This window comes from Ptychodera flava, chromosome 8 (assembly GCF_041260155.1).
Source record: "Ptychodera flava strain L36383 chromosome 8, AS_Pfla_20210202, whole genome shotgun sequence".
Classification (NCBI taxonomy): Eukaryota; Metazoa; Hemichordata; class Enteropneusta; family Ptychoderidae; genus Ptychodera; species Ptychodera flava.
Window position 1 is genome coordinate 16,081,354 of NC_091935.1, and position 12,998 is coordinate 16,094,351.

Here is a 12,998-nt window from a genome sequence, read left to right on the forward strand (position 1 = left end):
TACATATGTGTATATGTATATACATATATATGTGTGAGATGTATTGTTTTTATCAATTACATACGATATCCTATTAATATAGCTTATATTTTTAAGTAGATCTATTGCGCTTACTTTGATGATAATAAGAATACATATTAAACACTACATGATTGCGCCGAATAAGACACATTACCAAAAGTTTATTTTTTTTGTTCGGAACGAAAAAGTTTTCATTTGGAAAAAGGCGCCCAGGTTTGATTGCTTGTCATTTATTCTGTTCCGGTTGCTATAGTTACAATATACAGATAATGTGAATTTACAAGTGCAGGGAGGTGTAAAGATTTTAAAGTTGTGCTATTAAGATGTGAATTGTTAAAAAACTTGGAGAATTGTAACTTTGTTTGCTGGTCTCATAGGTTGCCTTAGATTCACCGATTAGATTTGACAATTCATTGAATACGTGACATGTTGCAGATAAGGCTGCGTCACAACAGGTTTGTGTTACACGAGAAAAGCTGGTCACTACACACTTTGAACAGTACCAAGAAGCTGGAATAGGTTATCACAAGATAGAGATGAAGATGTTTGGGACATAATATAACAGTTATCTTTACTAGAAACTTTAAGAAAATGATTCTCTGTTTCCCTTGAAGCCTTGCGTTGCCATTTTAGAGATTTCCTTCAACAACGTAGCGTTCCCCCATTCAATTATTACAAGGTTGGTTATGATGATTCAAAATTAAGTCTATTACGGGATATCTTTACATCAAATTCAGCTGAAAATCGCCTGTCGTGGCTATTCCAAGTAAATCCTCGGAAGGGCCGTGTGATACGGCCATCGAATAGGGAATACGAATGATTGTCGGCGATGTTTTTCCCGCAGAGAGATTTGTCATTCAAGTTTAGTTTGGGCCAGACATTATGCATCATTAGTTGATCATGCTTTGCGTCGAGGACTGTACACGATCGCGAACTATGCTGTCCCTGTCGGAACGATATGCCGTGACGAGCCATGAAGTTTTTTATCCTCGCCAAGCAGAACTAATGAAGGCAGCATTAAAAGATAAGGCCAAGGCAAACCCTCCCCCCCCCAAAAAAAAAACATGGTTCCAGTTACCCGACCTGCCCTAATTTTTACCCGCTGACTTTAAATATTTTAACCCTTTCACCACCATGGTTTGTCCCAAATCCATCGTTTTCTATGGTAAAGTTGGACCTCTATACGGGGAACTGGGGGTGAAAGGGTTAAAACCCTTCGAAAACGCGGAAGTGAAAAATTAACAAAGAAACGTGAAATCGGCGAACAAAGTATATCCGAGGATCGACTTCAGCAACTACATGACGAAAAATAAAGGGAAAAAACCCAAAATATAAAATCACTACCTAGCTTATATTTGACCAGCATGTAATCGAAACCCCAGACTGTTCTAATTGGCCTGAGAATGAAATTATAACGCTGATGAAACAAAACTAGAGTGTCGAGACGATGTATGGCTAACAATGCATGTGTATTGTCTCCGGCGAAGTGCTAGACATGGCATGTGTTTATCTAAAGAACGTTTTACTACCTATTTAGTAATTTACAAAGTCGTTATAATAGACATGCATGGAGTGAAAATAGCCTGACACAGATTGGACGATGTCATACAAGAAAACATTTTTAGTATAAATTATTACCAGTTGAAGTGTACAGATTGACCTCTGTGATTTTCGTTTTTAACGAAAAGATTTCAAATGAAGTCTAAAGAAGACTACATTGTACACGTACGCTCCAAGATGGCGCACCATTGCGCTTGTTGAACACCTATGCAAAATTATTCTTACATCTGTTCGTATTCAAAGGTTTTCAACCGATTACGAGAAAGCGGACGGGCTGGGGGTTTCAATTTGATATGTACTGCCGTAACAGGGTGGGCTGGTACTGCCGTAACAGGGTTGGCTACGATCAAAATTTAACCCGAGAATAGCTATTAAACAGTTGATCAATTGCTGAACTTTCACATTTTTTAGACAAAGCTACACCAGAATCACAAACCAAGAGTTTTTCTTTGTCTGTTAGAATAAAAAATACACTGGCTTCGAATTTGAAGACTCTAACGTAATATTGCCCTTTTTAGACAATCAATTTCCACTTCTTTGACACTGCTTGGATACCAAGTGTAAGACGTACTACTGCAGCAATTCACACGCCAAATATGCCCTGAATGTCCAAGATAGCATGTTTGTGGGGATTGCTTCGTTTGAGAAAGGTACAAGGAAATCTTGGAATATATTTGCTACTTTGGAGAGCGAGATATCGCCGATCACATGACCAAGAAAGAAAATCATGATGTATGATACATCGCAATTTCCACGTGGCCAGTACGTAACGTTGACTTCATAACGTAGGCCTTTCACTTTGGGCTCCGACCTTCTGATTGTAAAAGTGTTACTTAGTGTGGTTTTTTGATCGCCGCAAAATCCCACTTTAACCATAAATTCATGAATCATGTACCAGCATCAAAAGTTTCATGGCTTTTTACCTCTTGGTCGCCAAACGACTGATGTCGCTGAAGATTCAAACAGATGCATGATAAAATAATGTGTCTTTCTGTATGGGACATACACAAGGTCACGTCCATTGTCAGAGTGTTTTTAGAGAAGGCCAAATCTCTCTCTGGATATTTGGTATCACTTCGCGTCCTTTTACTGGCACTGTACCCGGATGCACATTTGACCGCACTCTACTGAAATCCGCGGTATTATTGACGGATTTTTTTCGACACTTTTGAAGTCAATAAAACGACAAAACTGAGTGAAAGCGTTTACTTGTCCACGGTCCCTCCACGTGACTTGTCCGAACAACAGTGAAAACTTTGACGATCGATAGGGAAAGTCAGAAAAGCTGATGGACACAAACGCTTGCCTATTTTTTTCTAGAAATAGAAGAAAGTTCTCAAAGATCAACAAAATGCATTCCCTTACCGATTAGGTAATCATTCATTTTATCAAGAACCTCGTGACTATAGGACCCCCTTGTTATGGCACTAGTTATATGAATTCACCCCTCCCCAAGGTATTGTATAGTTAGTTTAACTTTCAAGTTTACACATAAGCAATGCGTTATGGGGACAAATAGATCTCGATTTTCAACACAATATGTTTCTTTAGAGGTCAAGGTTGAAAGATAATTATAATGGTCAAGCGATAATGTAATAACTGGCCTTACATCATTCTACCACAGATATGTTTTGAAAATGATTTCAAATGTCAAAAGGCACGAGCGATCGACGGAACACGGTTCAGGCGACGATCCATTCTGTTTATCCACATAATCCTGTACCTTGACATTGTATTGGTTACATGTACGTATTTGCATATCTCTACTCGTATTCCTTATTGCACTTATGTCCACAAGACACCATCGTACACACTCTCACAGCTATACTCGGCGCTGTCTCCGTATTCTGGTGGGTCGAAGACAACAACGGCTAAAGCTGTTCTTGTCAAGCCCTACACAGTTTTGTTTTTCTTCGAGTCTTCACTCGTTTTCCTCCATTTCTTCACTGACGACAAAATTCTCGACTGAAAATATTCCAACTCTCCCCCGCGCCAGTCATATCATTGGGTGCAAGTCATGGCTTGAGCGGAAACAGGTTGGCATGACGCACTCAATCGCTTTATCCCAGTACGGCGACTTCAACCATGTATCCACACACCAATGTATCAACCCCTTTTGCACAGCACACAGTTCATTAGTCACGACCGGAGGCTGCTCAGTCGATGATGTTTCAAAACAAATTGTATTGGCATTTGATGTCCTTTGGTCACGTGTTACATGTGGTCAACAGACAGCAAATGGATATTGCAGATAAGGAGTTTGCAGCAGGTTTTCAAACAATAACAAATTATAACTTATTCGTCGTTAGAGCTATTACTTGCTGTTGACCTGATGACGTCACTGGCCTACTATTGTTATCCAACCCCTACAAAATCCCCTGCAATGAAGAAGGCTCAAGACTTGTCCAATGGCTCGCAGTCTACACCTTTACTCTGGATTTAATCATTGTATTCAAGATTTGTCTTTGTGCCCCATATCCCGTGTATTGTATCTTTCCAGTCGCGCTTGTCTTTTAGCCGCGGGTGACGTGTTTCCGTAGAGCTCCGAGTACCTAGACTTGCTGCCGAAAGCTTGATCGTGCGAGCTTGGCTTGCTAATATCATGGTAATGTGTTTCTCTGGATGGTGAACAATGCCTGATGTGATCAACACTCTTCGTCTTCTCCGGTCTCCGGAAAGCTGATCGAGGTGGTGAATAGCTAGACCTACTGTCCAGCGGACCGAAGGTTTCCGGCGATGTCATCTGTCGTTGAAGCCTGTGCAGAGATGATGCACTGTGAGGGCGTTCTAATTGAGGAGGAGTTTCAAGTCGAGATTTCGAGGAACCCGGCACATCTTCTTCGCTTATGGACTCCTGTCTGGACTGCTCCCGTAGCGGGCGCTGACGAAACTCCAGACAAGACTTGGCAGATGGCACATCCTCCTCACTTATTGACTCTTGTTTCATATATTCCTTGGCCATTGCACGCTCGAAATCAAAGCGCGACTTTGAATGTGGAGGAGTTTCTTCCTCGCTGATGGAATCCTGCCTGTGCGGAACTTGCTCAATAATTTCAGGCACTGAAAACTGCCTGCGCGGGTGTGAGCGATTCGATGATTTGCGAGAGGTGTCAGGCCCAGGTAGTGACAATCCCTTTGAGGGATATTTGAAATACCTGGGCCTTGGAGGTTTCTGACCTTTGCTGTAATCTTCATCACTGGTACTCTCCTGCGGTAAGAGCCGTTTCGGTCTGACGCTCATTTCTTTACGTTTCTCTGAGTAGTAAGATTTTGCATCCCGAATCTCTGAACTCCGAGTTGATGATGACGGTGCCTTCTGCTGCTGGGGAGGTACCTTTCCTTCCCAAATTCTACTGCTTTCTTGTCTTAGATATTCTTCCTCAATGCTGTCTTGGGGCACAAGTCGTCTGGGCCTGTCCGAGTATCGAGGGGGACGTTGTGGATAATCTTCTTCGCGAGACGAGTCTCTATCTAGTGTTTGTCTCCTGTGTTCGAAACTTGCACTGCGTTCTGTGTGTGGTATTTCAAGCAATTTACGCTCCACCAGTGGATCACTGTGCTGTTTCCTTTGCAGATGTAGCCTCCCTTTCGAAATGGATGCCCTCCCTCTAAGCTGTGGCGGGTCATCAAACATGGAGTCTTGGCGGATGAACTCTTTGAAAAGAGCATCGGTTTTTTCATCTATGCTGTAGTCTCTCTTGGTTAAACTATACTCGTACCTTTCATCCCTATCTTTTCTGAAGAAACGGCCGATTCTCCCCGCCACACGATCTCCAAATGAGTCAGATCGTTTTATTCTGGGTTTCTGGTCATTGGGCGACTCGTACGCCGACGTCTGTGAATCAGCCTCACTTTCATCTTCAGGAAAGCTGAAACTGTCGTAGAGGGCGCCCGATTTTCCCTCCGCGGTGAACTCGCGCCTTTTCTTTGAAGCTGTGCGAGGATCATCTCTAGCTCTGAAAACAACTTCAGTGCGTCCGTCCTTGTTAATATGCCTCCTTTTCGATGTTATTCCTTTGTCCTTCGCGCCAACTCCCACCGGCGGTATTTCCTTGATGGGGCTTATATCAGTGGAGGTGTGGCTTGGATAACTCGTGCTCTCTATACTAGTGCTGTCCCGGTCACTTGAGGCATAGAGGGCCCTCTTCTGGAGAATTGTCAGTGCCGGCCTCTGCTGCTGTTCTATAGACGCGTATCCACTATCTGCCTGCATCTGCTTGAGTTTACTTGTGCCGTCCTTCTCATAAGAGCTGTCTCCTCCACGGCTTCTTTCCGAGGTATCGGACTCTTCAGTGCTTATGGAACTGAAGGCATAATCTAAACTATCGTCCTTGGTTTTGGAAAGCCGGCGCCTCTGGACAGTTAACCTGTTCTTGTCTTCGGGCTCTTGCTGCTTGTCCACTTTCTTCTTGAGCTTGCCGGATTCAGTGGTTGTTTCGTAGTAAGTGAATTCAGCCTCTATGCCGGTGTGGTTTGTTTGACTGTTCTCTGACAGTTTCAGGTCCTCGCGGCTCATACTTGCCGGGACGACAGTGTCCGGTTCGGATGTTATGGAACCATTAGAATCCTCTTGCTCAAGGGTTGACCGCAGATGCCAAAGTTCTCTGTAATCTTTCGCGGTTATCATTTTCCGCTCAACCCTTTCCGGACTTGTTGTTCCTTCCTCTATTGCAATTTCCGGAGGAGGGCCGATCACATTGATCTTGTAGGCCTCTGCTTCATCTGACTCACCTCTTAAATCGGTTTCTTTAGATCCCCGAAGCTGGACCCATTCCTCGCTCGATTTGTCCTTCTTTGAAGGTTTTTCATGTTTCTTGGTATCACCGAAGTTTGGTAGATCGGCTGAAGTTGCGTGCTTGTAGCTTTGAAGGGTAACGCCGCCATTCTGTTTTATGTCACCGTCCAGACTGACAGCCTGCTGTGGAATATCCCAAGTCCTTTTGCGGGGACCGGACACATTGTCAAGGCTAATATGCTTCGCCACCTTAGTTGAGAATGCTTTGACGGCACTGTTACTTTTCAATCTATTGTCAAGCTCATCCTCAAGTTCGTCTGCACTATGATGTACCTGCACGGCAACTTCCGTCGTGTGCGGCATAGAATGCGTCGGTGAGGGCGTGCTGGCGAGCTCCACATCATCCTGTTCAGAGGAGGCAGAATGCTTCAAAATGTCGATCTGCTCCGGTTCTGATAGCTCAGAAGCGTACAAATTTTCGCCTAGAGCTTCCACGCTCCCATGTGATGACTCCATGGATGTTGTGATGATGGTAGTGCTCGGTGTTTTACTGATTCGGGCGTTTTTCAGATGGTGAAAATCACCTTCCGTGTACCTAGTAAAACAAAACAGGAGGCATGACTTACTGTCCAGATTGTGAACAAATTCAACGTTCTTTCACATGAAAAATTCTCGTCTGGCACTCAACATTTACGATTTAAATGACACAAAAAGTAACTTTTGTTTTGAAAAAGTCTTAATATACCAAAAATCAAAAATACGGATAGGTATTATAACGAAATAAAAAAACAACAACAATATTACTGAGTAACTGTTTTACCTGCTTGCAGCGTTGTATTGCGGTTCTTTTGTCGGAACTTTGATTTGGAACGAGACCCGCCTTGGTGATGATGGCGATACTTCGCTGTCGTCCAAGACTGGGTCATCAAAGGGCACGTCACTCAAATCTGGTGAGTACGCAGAAACTGGTACCGCGTTGCTGTCCGCTGGATCTGCAACCATGGAAGAGCGAAAGCGAGCCACTATTATAATGTGTATTGTAATGGCGAGGCCCTTTGTCAAATACATTTGTCAATACAGTTATAGAAACTGTCAAAAATACCTAACTTATGGTAAGTGACTTGCTCGAGCAGCGATTGACGAAGTGGAAGAACATATGTAAGGGCTAATGAAAATCGGACACAGTTTGTTTGTGTGGGGGAACCTGTCTAATTTGTAAGACACTGTACGAAGACATTTTCATAGGCGAAGCTTCATATTTTTCACTAGTTAGTTCACTTCCCGTCATGCTCTGCCGTATATTTACAATCCGGTCGTTCCCCAGACGACTTTTAGCAAGCGTTAGGGGTGACCATGACATCAATTTATTAATGTATTTACCTAAAAACTCGAAGGGGATCATAACTACCCGAAGGTAAATAGCATTTTGGCGGAATCTGGTTGGCGAGGCGTGGTAAATACAACCATTTGCAGTAATAGAGCGCGAAGCCACTGCAGTGAACTGCAATAAAACTGCTTACGCTAATTAGTTTCAGCTGTAGCCCTGGCCACTTTGGTGTTGAAAAAGGCTACTTGATAAAGACCAAAAAGTCTGCTTGTACAAAGGCAAAACTAGCTCTGTCTGAGGCTCGAGTTGTAAATGAGAGTTTACGATTGGCACCCTGTGTTCAAGATTAAGATACAATGTAACATTACCATGCACTGGTCCATGTACAAATCTTTTTTATTTCAACTTCCCCAGACAAACTGTCTGCATGGGACATACAATGTTGTCGACTTTGCCAGCTGGCTACAGCTGAAACTAATTAGTGTGAGCAGTTTATTGCAGTTCACTGCAGTGGCTTCGCGCTCTATTAGTGAAAAGGGTAATAATTGATCGCGTGGAACAGTGGGTACAAACGAACGCAAGAAGTCGGTGACTTTGCAGTCTCTGCTCTCCCCCTCGGGGTTCAGTCTCTGCTCTCCCCCTCGGGGTTAATCGGAAAGCTCCGAGCAACGGATACGCTCGATTGCTTCTATCTTCTTGATTACTTAACTGTACTGAAACGAATCAAATCTGATAGCAAAGAATGGGCACCAACCTTCCAACTGAGTGTAGCTCCCGTTTTTCAATGGAAAGGCTTCCAAATCTTCAGCCCGCTCTTCGTGGAATGAAAGATTGCTGTGAAGACATCGACTGGGTTAAAAGACAAGGAAAGGATTCTGCACATGAACAGTACTTCATAATACTTAAGGGCCTTCATTCTTATAAATAGGTGTCTAATATAGCTTATCGGGAGTCAATTTGAAAACACTGCGACAAAAAGAGTTTATTTCTTTCCTTTCATAAAAATGAAAAAGTCTTTTCCCAAAACCCCAGGCACAATTCATGTACATTAATCTGGCATTTTTTTAAAAATCCAGACGTAGAAGGGTTTGACTTAAGATATTTCGATTCTTTATCGACAATTTGCGCACTGTGAAGTCACAAATTTTATATTCAGTTGTTAATATGTAGAGAATTATTTCTCCCTTTTTATAAGCAATGACAGTTCTTTGTGTTTCAATTTTCCCTTGAAATTTATTAGGAAAATTAATAAAAAGTGACTAGTTATTTCACTGGTAATCGGATGAATGCTCAGCTGTTACTTTATCTTCACTTTAAGTTGCATTACCGACTTTGAAAGCGAGTCTCTACTCTTATTGATAATAAGAAAAAACCCTCGATCGGATGTGTCCCACGTCTGAACTTTAACCCTTTGAGCGCTGTAATTTTCTCCCGCAAAAATTTTAGTGCAAAATTTTACCAATTTTTATGAATGTTTCTGTAATTGTTTGATAATTTTGGACCAAACGGACATCACATTTCATTAGCTACAGTTTTTTCTCAAAATTTTGGCAAAAATCTGAGAAAAAATGACCAGGGTTTATTTTATAAAGGGGCAAAATAGACTTTGGCGCTCAAAGGGTTAAAGCTTAAAGAGGATCCGTCATATTCAGACTTTACGAACATCATACTCATTCGACAGATTTAAAATTCCATAGAAAAATTGCTGTTTGCACACCAAGTGCCCGGATATGTGCAGGTTTCACGACATGAGTGACTGTGCCAAAAACGTGTTTATTTCACCCAAGGCATTCAGCGTTTATTAAATATGTTTATTTCGATCGCACCGGTATATGTTGGCTTTTCCTTAGAAAACTATATCTGAAGCTTCTCCCCCCTTTTTTACAACCTCGTAAAAATTCAGAAAGCTTCGATCCAGATGAGATAGGTAGCTTGGCGAATTACGTTTTTTTACTGTATAGATTCTGAAAATAAGGCGAGGGTTGATTATTGGGTCCAGTGCTAGATGAAGCTGCACTATCTTTTCAATGTAGAATTCAAAGTTTGTTAATTATAAATGAACAAATCTATCAAATCAAACCTAATTGATCTAGAGGTACAGTTTATAATAATAGAAGGCGCCTGAGCTTATTTTTAAACCAAGCTAGAATTTCTCATCCAAAGTCAATCCAAATTCCGAATGAAAGACAAAATACATTTTTTTTCCAAAGTTGATGTTTCACCTTAAGAGAAGATAGTATCATAAAGTGATGTTTAATTTGGTCAAAAAACTAAAACATGTACAATCAGCATCATTACACCGATAATTCATTCCGTGTCTTACCTGTCCTGAAGCCCATTTCTTGGCTTTCTGCTTACTTGTGCATCTTCAGCTTCCTTTGGCGCAGGTCTGTAAGGCGGTCGCTGATAGTCGGCTGGAAACCTCTTGAAGAAAGCTTGTTGTCTGATGGGGAAAGGTCACACACGAATAATTAATGACCGTTAATCAACCGTTGGCGGTATTCATATTTTTGATTAAAGCCCTTTTCTTCCAAGGTCATCGTGTTTACACGATGAGTTAATAAAATTACCACGTTTTCACCCGATTTTTTTTTCTCAAAACCCTTCAGTGCAGTGGAAGCATTCTCAAGTTGCATTACACTAATTACGATCTTTTTATCGCCCCAAACTGCAGACTCAAATCGGCAAAAAGGAGGTTGTATTATTGTCTACGCAAAATTATGCATCTGGGTAACTATCAACACAACTACATTCAATGTCTGCAGACGATGATTCATATTCACTCTAACAGGACCTGTTCTAATTATGTTTTCAATATGTAAAAGCACTACCATAATGTTTTGAGGTATATTCTGTGACGTTTTGCATGAACGAAAGACCACCCCACCGCCACAAACACATGGGATTTGGTGCTTAAGGTAGAATGCACCTCGGGGATGGATATTCAAGCTTGTTCGATATTTTTCTGGTCTACCACTTGTGGGGCTCATTTCAAAGCGCTTGGCGTAAGAGAAATTTTCAACGTCTTACTTTTTCAAAAATTGACAATTTCATTTTTTCCTACACGCTTAGAGTTAACACAGGGATGGTGGCCATTTTGAATTTCACATATCGGTAAATGTTAGGTAATTTGTCTCTCTGGTACCAAACTTTGCAAGGTGACGCCTGATTTCTATTGTTGATTTGGTAAAAGAATGGTTGAAAGTTTCATTGAGGAAGATTTGAGCAAAAGTTTAAGTCTTTCACTTTCGAGGCGCATACTATCTTGACACTATGATATTTCGGTTCTTTGAAATAGCTCTTAACGTTTTCGGTCTTCGCGTGATTGTGTACGTGTTTTGCGCACATGATAACACGTAAAGAAAGCAAGAATTCTGTGATTGCTATGTTTGTAAATTCCCATTCTTGTTACTTGTCATCATTTTTTACACATTTTAGAAGATTTATATACTTTCTTGCTTCTCTTTTGTTTTTTGTTGTTTTGTTTTTATTTTTTATTTGTCTGTTTTATATGGGACTATGCTGGCCTGGATGATAATAGAGAAAAAGTTATACAAAAATTAAAAAAAAAATGAAAAAAAAACTATTGATGATTCTATTCAATCAGTGTTACGTCAATAGTTTTCCTGTGAGTCCAAACAACAACACAGAAATCAACGGCGTCTCTATGAACAGAGAATGATAGAAAAACCAATATTGTATTCACTCGGCCTTCACCAGGGTTAAGTCAATTATTCTAGTTCACAAATCGACTTGTTTTGCAAACTCGTCCACACTTTTCGCTTTCACACTCTTGTTTCGTTCTGCGGTTTGGCAAGTCCAAATCATCAGTTTGGAGAGAGACAGTGACCCCTATCAACCGCAAAGTGTTTTGAAAGGTGGTAGAGTTTGATCTTTAGAAGACAGAGACCAGTCGTGTCGTTAACAGTTGCTCATTAGTCGCTATTCACCCAATGTGTATGACTATCATTTTTCCGAGGTTGAATCTCAACAAATAACCCAAGATTTACCGATATTTAAAATTCAAAATGGCCACTATCCCTGTGTTCACACTATGGAGAAAAATAAAATTTTCGAATTTCGAAAAACTAAGCCGGTGAAAACGATTCTTGCATCGAGAGCTTTAAAATGAACCCAAATAAGTAGTATAACAGAAAAGAAGTGTAGAAGTTTGAGAGTCCGAATATCTGTCCCCGAGGCGCGTTCTACCTTGAATCTTATGGAAGTTCCACATCGTCTTAGAGCATCGTATACCATTGATTGCGACAGGAATATTAAAGGGCCAGTAATGCAAACTTTTGATGATTATGTTTTCATTATTTTTATGTTTCATGTCAACTTCAACTTTTTATTTTTCTCAAAGAGAATGTTAAAACACCCACTATTTAGCTTGTTAACTTAGCATCTTTATGTGTTAAATACATTTATTGTTTACTTTTTGATTCTCGTCCGGATCAGAATTAACTTTTCAACAATAACAATGCAGTTTACACATGTATGGGCTGAGTTAACAAGCTGAACACTGTGCATGTGAACATGCCTTGGGTAATAGAACAAGGAATTATGGTTGGCATTCAAATCAAAAACGGTGAAAAATTATCAAAAGTTAGCATTACTGGCCCTTTAAATTTGGACCAAAGAGAACAGATGAAAATGTTCAAAAATCAATGTCTGTTAACGGAAGTCTGGTTAGATACATATATGTATCTTAAAAGTCGATCTCTATCTGGTGAAAAGATCGGGGTAGAAACCAATCAGACATTTACAAAAATATTCTCAGTTGCATTCCGGATACTTAAATCTTGAATTAGTGCAATGATCTATTAAGTTGCAACAGATTCAAATAGAGGGAATATAGTGCATCCTATGAGAATGACCGATGCAGAGTTAGACGGCGAAATTTTAACGTATTGTACCGTGAAAACAGGCATGGGACCCCCTCTTATTTGTATTTACCATTGAAACTGACTCTTCAAAATAATTAATACGCAAAAAAAAGGAAAATTACATAACGAAGATTACAGCACATCGCTCCCACATCAATTTGGCAAATATTTGGCGCCAGTAAAAACGACTACCTGTAAATTAAATCAAAGCAGAACTGGAAGCGCCCAGGAGAAAACGTATCCCTTCATAGTGTCCGCAACACTTTCCGAGAAATGAAATGAAAAGAACCTGATATCTCAACGGTGATCACCCGTATCTTATCCAGCATCTAGCCCACGCCGCTGACTTTTTATTTTATTCATTTTTAATGTTTGTCATATAAATTTCCAAGGACGTGGGTTGAAAATAACTGCGCCATATATTTACTTTTATAAAACTAGTGAAGAAATAAAAAGTTCTCCGATTCAT

The 12,998-nt window shown here is 40.7% G+C and overlaps 1 protein-coding gene across 4 annotated transcripts in view; it reads right to left on the minus strand.

Moving 5' to 3' along the window:
• Nucleotides 1-14: 14 nt before the first annotated feature.
• The window catches only part of LOC139138636 (microtubule-associated protein futsch-like), a 102,254-nt gene continuing 89,270 nt past the window's right edge, over nucleotides 15-12,998 (minus strand). For all 4 annotated transcript variants that reach the window (XM_070707105.1, XM_070707104.1, XM_070707106.1 and 1 more), the window contains 4 exons: nucleotides 9,967-10,086; nucleotides 8,398-8,477; nucleotides 7,137-7,308; nucleotides 15-6,911 (listed from right to left, as the gene is read on the minus strand). In XM_070707105.1, coding sequence (XP_070563206.1) covers nucleotides 4,034-6,911; nucleotides 7,137-7,308; nucleotides 8,398-8,477; nucleotides 9,967-10,086 — 3,250 coding nt within the window. In that variant the 3' untranslated portion in view covers nucleotides 15-4,033. The remainder of the gene's footprint in view (nucleotides 6,912-7,136; nucleotides 7,309-8,397; nucleotides 8,478-9,966; nucleotides 10,087-12,998) is intronic.